The sequence below is a fragment of the Tasmannia lanceolata genome, unplaced genomic scaffold, assembly GCF_043159265.1.
Source record: "Tasmannia lanceolata isolate RefF3 unplaced genomic scaffold, GAP_Taslan_0.1 ptg000015l, whole genome shotgun sequence".
NCBI classification, from domain to species: Eukaryota; Viridiplantae; Streptophyta; class Magnoliopsida; order Canellales; family Winteraceae; genus Tasmannia; species Tasmannia lanceolata.
The window spans coordinates 59,458,891-59,468,624 of NW_027518692.1; the positions used below are offsets into that span (position 1 = coordinate 59,458,891).

The window sequence follows — 9,734 nt, forward strand, 5'->3', positions numbered from 1 at the left end:
TGATGAAAGAGACATCCTTTTAAGATGTCTCAAATCCATTCATTCTTTTCATACTTAGATCTTCCTAATAGGAATCTTAATCAATAATTTGTTCAACATCGGCTTGGAACCACTGGATCGCCCTATGATGCCTTTCGATCTATAATCTCGATCGCCAAACATGTGTATAATGCATTAAGGTTGTATTCACTCATCTAGATGATGCATCCCCTATCTAGTTGATCCCCATACACTAATAACCAACAGGGGGTCAACGGATCCACTTTGAATAGATCCAAATCGGACCTTCCATCGGAGTGTCCTTGGAGGTCCTACTTACATTTTACACAATTAAAGGCAAAAGATATAGGGAAATGTTATCAGCACTACTGTATTTTGATGAGAGCATTCCTCACTTTATTAGAACTATTGTATGGCCCGCACCATAGGATGATCCAAACCATCCATTAGATGGGCTACAACCTAAATAGGCTGTTTCCCAAAAATCATTTTCATAGGTTGATCTGAGGGTTAGGATCAACCTATGGAAATAATTTTTGGGGCACAACCTATTTAGACTATGGCCCATCTAATGGACGGTTTGGATCATCCTATGGTGCGGGCCATAGCGTACTTTGAATAAAGTGAGGAGTGCCCTCATCAAAATACAGTAGTGTTGATAACATTTCCCAAGATATATTCCCCATTTTTCTTACTTGAGCCAACTCCCTGTAGTGTAAAAAAGTAGTAATAAACAAGGTTTTAAATTTCGGCCGAAGGACCGAAACCGAAACGTTCCGAAACCGAAATAGCCGAAATTTACCAAATTCCGGAAATTTCATCAAAATTATTGATAAAACAATAACTTTTTTATTCCTTTACCGAATTTCAACTAAAATTACCAAAATTTCGGCCCATAAAACAACATTTCCGGAGCTTCTATTAGGATTTCGGCTAAAATTTCGGTTTTGGCGAGGACCGAAATTACCCCCGAAACCGAAATTTAAAACCTTGGTAATAAATAAACTAAAGGGAGCTGGCCCAGGGAGGAAAAGGGGGTGAATATATTATTTCCCCAGTTAAAATTATCAAAAGAGGGCAAGGGCGAGGGTGAGCACAGTGGCGGCGTCACAATGGGTTAGGGGCTTAGGATTAGTGTTTATAGACGTAAGAGAAGAGGTGAGTTAGACCTGAGAGAGATGAATGACAGAGAATAGTTTGAAACAAAGCATATGGCTTATTTTAACGAAAATACCCCTAAAATAAGACTTCAACCGGGCAAATTAAGTTTAAACAATTTTCAGAACTTCATGCATATGGTTAGGTGGAACACAGGGAATGTCAAGCATGTGAAGGGAGAAGCTTAACAGCTTGGCTCAAATTCCTGGCATAGCTTCACTAATGATAAACAAGTACAAAGTTCCTTCCAAAATCCTGGTGTCCCATTCAAATTAAGAAAAAAACTAATCCATCCAATCTCTCTTAATTTCTTTTCTAATGATCTTGGAAGCATACATCACACAGAGGATAGCCTCATAGCCATAATCATTGAACCTTAGATGGAAATTTGAGAATTTTAATGCATATGGTCCCTTCATTGGAACACAGACCAGACTAATTAATTAATTCCCTTCAAAATAGGTAGTCAAATGCACCCGTGGAATTCTGCAATGGCCGGAAAAAGATACAGAAATCATGGGCAAGCGAATAGGAAAAATGACAAGTAGTATACAATATTTTAGTTAATGCAATAACACAAACATAAGGCATATATTTATTAAGGTTGGCTCCTCGGGAATGTGCTCCGCTTGATAGGGGCGAGTGCATGTGATTCTTCATGTGAGGGTTATTAAATGTTACACGTGCCTTGTGGGCCCCTACTTACTACTGAAGAGGGAAAAGAGAAAGATTGTAACAGTAGGAAAGAAGCTTCCAATACCTTTCCTCTCTGACCACCCCTCTCCTTCGTATATTCTCCGCTATTTATCAGCTCCAATTTCACGTGATTATTTCTTCATGCAAATGCTACTCACTGAGGCTATTTCTGGCAGCATGGATTTTTTTATTTATAAATTCATGGTAGCCAAACATGCCTTCAATGATCCTAAACTTCCGAGCAAAGGACTTGAAGGAGGACCCTCCCTTATATTTTGAGGTCTATTTACATGCTTCTAACCATAATAGTATCATATGATACGGTTTAGATCATGCTATGATTCATAGGTGGGTGAGTTTCCTCGTGGACGTGTGCAAATTGTTTTTTCCCATTTGTATTCTAGCATGAGTTTGGACTCCCCCTATTGTGCGTTTATACTTTGGGTAAATGATATTTCCACCCCATTTCTGCCATTTCCATTCCCTCTACTCGTCGTTTTATGAAGAACAGATGCTGAGAGCCTTTTGTCTTTGAACTGATGCGGAGAGCTTTTGTCTTTGCGAACAGGCTTTAGAATTTTTATAAATGAATTCATGAAGTGAAACTTAAAACGGATGTGGGAAATGCAAGGAAAAAAATCATAAGGAAACGAAAATCGAGGAAGTGATATGAAATCTTATGAGAAAGTACACATTGAGAAACATCTTAGGCAACACGTTAGAAATTGGTCAGAAACAATATTGAGAAATATCAAGGAAAATACATCTAAAATACAAGGGAATAGAGATATGTGAGAAATGGATAAACTATATATTATTTTTATTTTAGTTATGTTTGTATTTTATTACTTGAATTTTTATTTTATCTATATTTTTATTAGTTTTTTTTTGTATTTTGGGACTTTCTTATTTTAATTTTTTTACGAATTTTAAAATATAAATAGAACTATTTTTAATTTTTGACAATTTTTATTTAAATTAAAGGCAGACATATATGATATATGTGTGCTCTTTACTTATTTTATTATTTAGAAAAACATTTTACTTATTTCAATTCTATTTATTATTATTATATATACTTTTCCTTTTTAATATGCATTCAATAATATTTTTAGTTTGATTTTTAGATAACATTTTATGTATGTTTCACACACGTTTTCTACACATTTCCACTCGTTTCTTACGTGTTTCACACATGTTTCATATAAGTTTAACATATATTTCTCATGCGTTTCGGATTTTCTTTTTCAAATTTTTTGTCACATTTCAAAAATGCGTTTTTGCGAAACAAGTTTCCCACTCTCTGATGGCGTTTCCGAAAACTATGATCTTCCGAATAATTTAGTTACTAAAACTTTTTTAGATAGGTATGTTGGGATTGAACCTCCGACCTCCACGTTAAAGAACAAAGCCTTGACCATTGCGCTAGACATCAACTCCCTTAATATGTAAAGCTTGACAATTGTTGGGGTTCCATGCAATAGCAAATAGTCCCGCATTGGATAAGTGAAGTGGATGGGGATGGGTTGTAATGGAATAGGCACCCTCCCTCTAACTGCTAGCTTTTAGGGGTGAGTTCTACCCGGGTTAAATTCCCTAACAAATGGTATCAAAGCTCAGGGCGTGGCAACCCCGGTTTGCCTCCGAGGGCGGGAATGGACCTTAGGGAAGATCTTGGTAACCATGGTGTGCCTTCGAGGACGGGAAAGTCCCTCGGAGAAGATCTCGTAGTTCCCTCGGGAATGTGCTCCGCTTAATAGGGGCGAGATTGTCCATGTTGCTTCCGCGTGGACGGAGAGATTGTTGGGGTTCCACGCAAAACCAAATAGCCCCACATCAGATAAGTGAAGTGGATGGGGATGGGTTATAAGGGAATGTGCACCCTCCCTCTAATGGCTAGCTTTTAGGGGTGAGTTCTACCAGGTAAATTCCCAACAACAATAATGAATGAATCATAGGTAATTATGCTGGATCTTAGAATTTGATGACATGTATTGACAATAATTTTAAATATTTTGGATGCATAGACATAATTTTTTCTATCATGTTTCCATTTTTTTCCATTCTTGTTTTTTGGATATTTTTCTACCGTAATTTTGCCATATATAGAGATGTTTTACACCCATCATTATTTTTTTATAGTTATATTCCCACCCCAATTTGGAGCATATCTACCCTTTTTTGTATGGCTTTCGGTGAAGCTAAACTCATTTTTCGGCGGCGAAAAACAAGGTAATTGTAATGTGATTATTTCTACGAAAAGTTGGAAGCATTAGTTAGCAAGATATTGTTTTAAAGGGTTTATTATTTTATTTTATTTTGAAAAAATTGAGTTTGGTTGGTTTGCCAATTAATACTCTGTTTAAAACTTTTACAGGAAAAAACCTCTGTTTTCTAGAAAAAAACTTTTAAAAGGTATTAGACATGTTTCTTTGCCCAACTTTCCAACTTTAATTACCTCACAGTATATCTTGTAAATAACAAAACTTTGGATGTTTTAAACACATTTTTTCATTATTCTGTTTGTTTGACCCTTTTTTACTACTTTTTTTTTTGAACCAACACTGTTAAATCTAAATTTTCGCCGTTCCCTCTTTTTGCCCAATTACGTTTTGCTAACTATGTTTGGAACTTGGAATTGCTAGAAAAAAAAGGTGGAAATATCATTAATTACTATTGTCAAAATTCCAACACTATATTAGGGATTGCTACGCAATTCCGCAGAAACCAATTTTGCGGCTGACTTTTGCAAGAGAAAACAGCCACACAGGCTTATTTTTCAACAGATTTTGTCTTATTCATTTAATTCCATCTTAGGTGGCCGAAAATTCGGTTTCGGTTCGGTTTGGGTTTGGTAAAACCAAATCGATTCAAATTTTGATTTGGTCGGTTTGGGGGTCGAACCGAACCAAACCGAACAGAACCGAGACCGAACCAGAACCATTGCCACCCCTAACCTTACACCATATAATTTCTCAGTTATATTTGTTTAAAAACGTCCACTTATAAGATGACGTTTGAACAACCTTTTGTTTGTTTCATCTGGTAAGGGTGATCCTTGGCAAGGTCGAACTAGGGAAGAATGAAACCCACAAAATATTGCGATACTTCAAACTATACCAGTTCAAAATATGACAATAAATTGAACGTACAACTTTTGTTTGTTGCCACCCTCTTTATAACAGAACAAACCCAAGATCCTCCCTATTTCTCAGATGTTCAGAACCGTACTCGGACGAGGTTACAGTTGAAATTGCACTTTCATTAAATCTCAAAAGAAAAAAATAAAATAAAATAAACCGCTACAAGAAGCAAAAAAAGAGAAGGGAATGAAATTCACTCCTGAGTAAGTGCACTAAGGTCAAAACAAGGCTTTTTTGGCCATTGCATTTGATTTTGTGAGCAGTTAATCGTACTTTTTAACCTGAATTCTTCTTGGGTCTCTTCAATTCCCACATGGGTTTCTCTCAGTTGGAGCTTGTATTGCTATCTTTGTGGGAAGAAAGGATGGCATCAATGGCTTCCTTCACTTGAGAAAATTCAGGAGCTTTCCCTCCTTGCACTGGCCAGAATTCATCATTGGCTAAAACCTACACAAAAAGAATAGAAAAGAACAATGTTATAGAAATCCAATTCATTAAAGATCTATTTTGTTACATATATGTGGTGTTTGTTAATTTTTATACCTTCACTTGCAATTGAAGAAACTTGACATAGGTTATGGCTTTCTCTAACATGGTGACCAAATCAACCTGCACAAAATCAACAACAAAGCAAGTGAGAAAGAAGAATTTTACATTAATAATCGTGGTTATCACCAAAAACCCGATTCAAATTTTCGTGGTTTTAAAGCTCCCCACCTTGGTGCCATTCGGTATGAGGCCTTGAAGTACTTTCAGACGCTCGCTTATTCGCTCCCTCCGGGTCTGAAACACGAGCATTCATCAGCAAAAGAAAAAATTGAATTTTCATTAGTTTCTTCCTTTTCCCTTAACTTTCTTGATTACCCACAAGTTTAAAATGTGATCCAGGTTTATTTATATCTAATTCAGACTAGATGAGTGGAGAAGAAAACCTTTGCCGCTATACTTTGAGGGTCCTTGGATGGAATTGCCTTGGATCTAGGTTTTTTTGGTGCACCAATACAATGCTTCTTGGAAGCTTGCAGGTCCCCGGCCTGCAACAGTAATTTGTCATTATCAAGAACTTAAAAGAGCAAATTTACTAGAAGAGACTAGATATGTTCTTTTTTCTTTGTGTTACAATTGATATATCCTTCCTACATCCCATGTGATCCTTCCTTTAGGATAAGATCTCAATCTGCAACGGTCCTGTCCAAATCTGTGAGGGGAATCCAACTATGTTTATTCTACTTAATTGTCGACTAACTGAATTATAGGTGCAATTAGAAAAAAAATTACCATGTGAGTGCGCTTCTGGAAGCATCCTTCTAGTCCTCTAAATTCTTGGCGTCCATCATCTGCTATAGCTTCAGCGAATATCCACCGATCTCGGTCCTCCCCGTATTGGTCATCCTTGTCGGAATTCTTCACTGGACTACAATCACTTGCTGTCTCAAAGCAATTCAGTTCATGGGCTAGGCGAGATTCAATGTTACACTTGGAACTGAGATTATTACAATTGTAGTTCTGATTCATGGAATCAACCAAAATTGAGCAGTCTTCTTCTGGCCCACTTTTCGAATAGCCAGTGTGAGCAACTCGTTCCCCTTGCTCAAAGCTAAGCAATGATCCGCTCGAGCAGACCCAATGATCGAATCCCGTCTTGAAATTTAGAACTGATTGAGCTTCCCCTAGAGGAGAATTTTCCATTCCAAATACAAATTCTGCACTGTTAATGTCACTTGGGTCAGAAAGAGAAGGTAGCTGGCTAATGGTGAAGCTCTTGAGAGAACTACTTGTCTTCTCTGAGACTTCTCCTTCTTCAACTGCTGATTTGTGGCAGTTTTCAAATCCAAAAAACCCGATCGAAGATGGATCAGAGACTTGAATCGACGGTCCTCCATACAAGTTGCCATAGTATGAACATCCTTGAATTGAGCCCATATGAGAGGAAAGAGCTAGAGGTGGAGTTACACTGAGGCAAAAAAAGGGTAACTCCACAAAACACAAGGAGAGATCAATTCTTGAAGAGGGTGCAAGTGTAGAGAAGGGTTTCTTGCTCTTATATTTTGTTGATGGGTTGGTTTGATGTTAACTAAAGAGGGATATATGAAGATTGAGAGGAGATGAGTATCTGAGAAAGAAAAAACTGTGTAATGGCTACTGATATTGGCACTACTATGTTTTGATAATTGCGCGAACTCACTTGTTTTTTTTTTTTTTTTTTAAATTATAATAACTTTTGACAGATGGTTGAATAATAAAAGACAAGGTGGCTATGTGAAATTATCAAAACAGGGTAGTGTGAATATCAGTAGCCAAATGATAACATAAGGAACTTCAACTATAATTTTTTTTTATGGGATTGATAGCTGGCAGATGAATGGGTGGAAGAAGAGAAGATAAAGAGCAAAAGAGTCGCCGGATCATCCGCACTCCCACGTCTCAGATTCCTCTCAAACTGGACGCAATTAAGAGGGCTCCTTCCTTGCTTCTCACTTCCAAACCTAAAGCACGTGCATTCAAAGCCACTAAACTAGCTAATGGTGCATGCACAGCCGTGCACCATAAAAGAGATTTTGAAAGTTATTGGGGGGTCCATGGCCCCCCTCATGCTATATGTGCCTCCGCCCCTGCATCCAGTGTTTAAAAACCCAGAAGCGGCACGGAACGTGGCCGAAGAAGATCCTAATTGACTCGGCATAATGCGACCGAGTACTCGGTTGACATGGAAGAGTAATCGGTTGACGCGGTCATACTTAGGAGAGTCAAAGGAGTTTTTATAGATTATGTAGGGCAAACTGCATAATGTGGTAGCAAAACATAGAGCACGGCCCTTGTAAAAGGGAGTCGACTCGGGGGAGTCACACAATAATGCGGGAGAGTTTTGAGACTATGAACCCAACCATCAGTACTAAAACTTGTCAAGCCAACTCAAAACACATCTAAGTTGAATAGACTCGCTATCAAAACGTGTTGACTCAAACATGTCCAAGTTGAATATACTTGCTATTAAAACGAGTTGACTCTCCAACCACTCGTTACAAGTGAAAAAATTCGGCCGAAGGACCCAACCCATATTAGACTATGTAGAAGAAAATTACCCAAACTACCATAGATTGCAACACTTACGTGTCTAAAATAAATAAATAAATGTATAAATAACCATAATGTTAATAAAAAACATACTTAACTTTTATCAAGTCACTATTGTGTCGTTTGAGTTGACTCGATCAAGTCGAGTCAAGTTCTCGACGTTTTGTACTATCCTCTTGGTCGTTTTGCATAATTCCTGTAATGGGTTTCGTTTACTCAGTCAGACTTGACTTCTAAGCACTGGAGTCAAGTGGGTCATGACTCAGTACTTTCTTAAAACAGTAAAACTGAGGAATGGGAGGACTTGATCGAGTCGAGGTGATAATTAGAATTACGTTCGAATCCGACTTCCAAAACATTAATAGCAATTAATAGTCTAAGATATTTAAATACAGACAATCTTTAGAACGGCCATTGATGCCCAACATTTAAGCAAATCTTTCCCAACACCGACTTTTTATATGATGAATGGCCTTATAGTCCATTATTTTTCAAAAAAGTACCGTGTAAGGCCCACACTGTAGGATGATCCAAACCGTCCATTAGATGGAACACAACCTAAATAGGCTGTGCCCCAAAAATCATTTCCATAGGTTGATCCTAACCCGTCGATCTATAGAGTGACTGCACATTAGAAGGTTGATACTCTATAGATCGGATGGTTAGGATCAACCTATGGAAATGATTTTTCAAGCACAACCTAAATAAGTTGTGTCCCATCTTATTTAGGTTTGGATCATCCTAGATTGTGGGCCATACATTACTTTTTCATATAAAAACTTTAGGATGATCCAAACCATCCATAAGATGGGACACAAACTATTTAGGTTGTGCCTCAAAAATCATTTCCATAGGTTGATCCTAACCATCCGATCTATAGAGGGTTAGGATCAGCCTTCTAATCTCCAGTCCCTCTATAGATTGAAGGGTTAGGATCAATCTATGGAAATGATTCTTGAGATACAACCTATTAGGTTGTCTTCCATCTAATAGACGGTTTGGATTATCCTATAGTGTGGGCCCTACGGTTCTTTTTTGAAAAATAATGGACTATAAGGCCTTTCATCGTATATAAACTCCTGAAAATAAGTGTGCATTGAAACAGAAGCATTTCCTTGTCTTATAAAATGATCCTTTGAGATTGTTTCAAAGAAATAAGCCTTCCACATTTTTTTGTGAAGGACTGAGATTTCAGGTTTGAAACATGTTTTTTGTGGAATTAATCTCAGCCACTCATTGAGCAAATATAACTTCTTCAATGAACTTATAAAATAAAAAGAAAAAAGCAGATTTTCACTGTGATGAGATAATCAATAAGGATTTGGATATGCACAAAAATCCAAGATTTTCAATTTTATTAGATAATCTACTTTCATGAAGTGATTTATTAGATAATCAAAAGCAGAGGATCTTGAGTACTATTCGAAATTCACGAGAACTACATAGAAGAGCCATTGAGCAGCTCGAAAAAGCCCTGGCTCGCTTACAGAAAGTGGAAATGGAAGCAGATGAAAGAAGACCCGAAATTTTGTGAACAATGCGGAGTCAAATTTGTTGATTCTCAGATACGAAGATATCAAATGGCATAGCATGTCCAGTGACTCATGTATGGCAAGTTCTCATTCCTTTTTCATAGGGCATTGTACGGACCGTGTCTGTGCA

The 9,734-nt window shown here is 37.4% G+C and overlaps 1 protein-coding gene across 1 annotated transcript; it reads right to left on the minus strand.

Moving 5' to 3' along the window:
- Positions 1-5,106: 5,106 nt before the first annotated feature.
- LOC143847271 (putative transcription factor bHLH086) lies at positions 5,107-7,101 on the minus strand. Its single transcript, XM_077356049.1, has 5 exons — positions 6,276-7,101; positions 5,930-6,031; positions 5,715-5,780; positions 5,541-5,606; positions 5,107-5,444 (listed from the first exon to the last, which is right to left on the minus strand). The coding sequence occupies exons 1-5, from the start codon at positions 6,918-6,920 to the stop codon at positions 5,322-5,324; spliced, it is 1,002 nt and encodes a 333-aa protein (XP_077212164.1). The 5' UTR covers positions 6,921-7,101; the 3' UTR covers positions 5,107-5,321.
- Between the last annotated feature and the right edge of the window lie 2,633 nt (positions 7,102-9,734).

What these genes read in the sequence shown, in the direction of transcription:
- LOC143847271 (XM_077356049.1), bottom strand. Translation starts at nt 6,920, where the DNA reads ATGGGCTCAATTCAAGGATGTTCATACTATGGCAACTTGTATGGAGGA. An exon ending in CTCAAAGTATAGCGGCAAAG is followed by an intron (nt 5,781 to 5,929) that starts GTTTTCTTCTCC and finishes CTCGTGTTTCAG; the next exon opens with ACCCGGAGGGAGCGAATAAG. An exon ending in TCATACCGAATGGCACCAAG is followed by an intron (nt 5,607 to 5,714) that starts GTGGGGAGCTTT and finishes GATTTTGTGCAG; the next exon opens with GTTGATTTGGTCACCATGTT.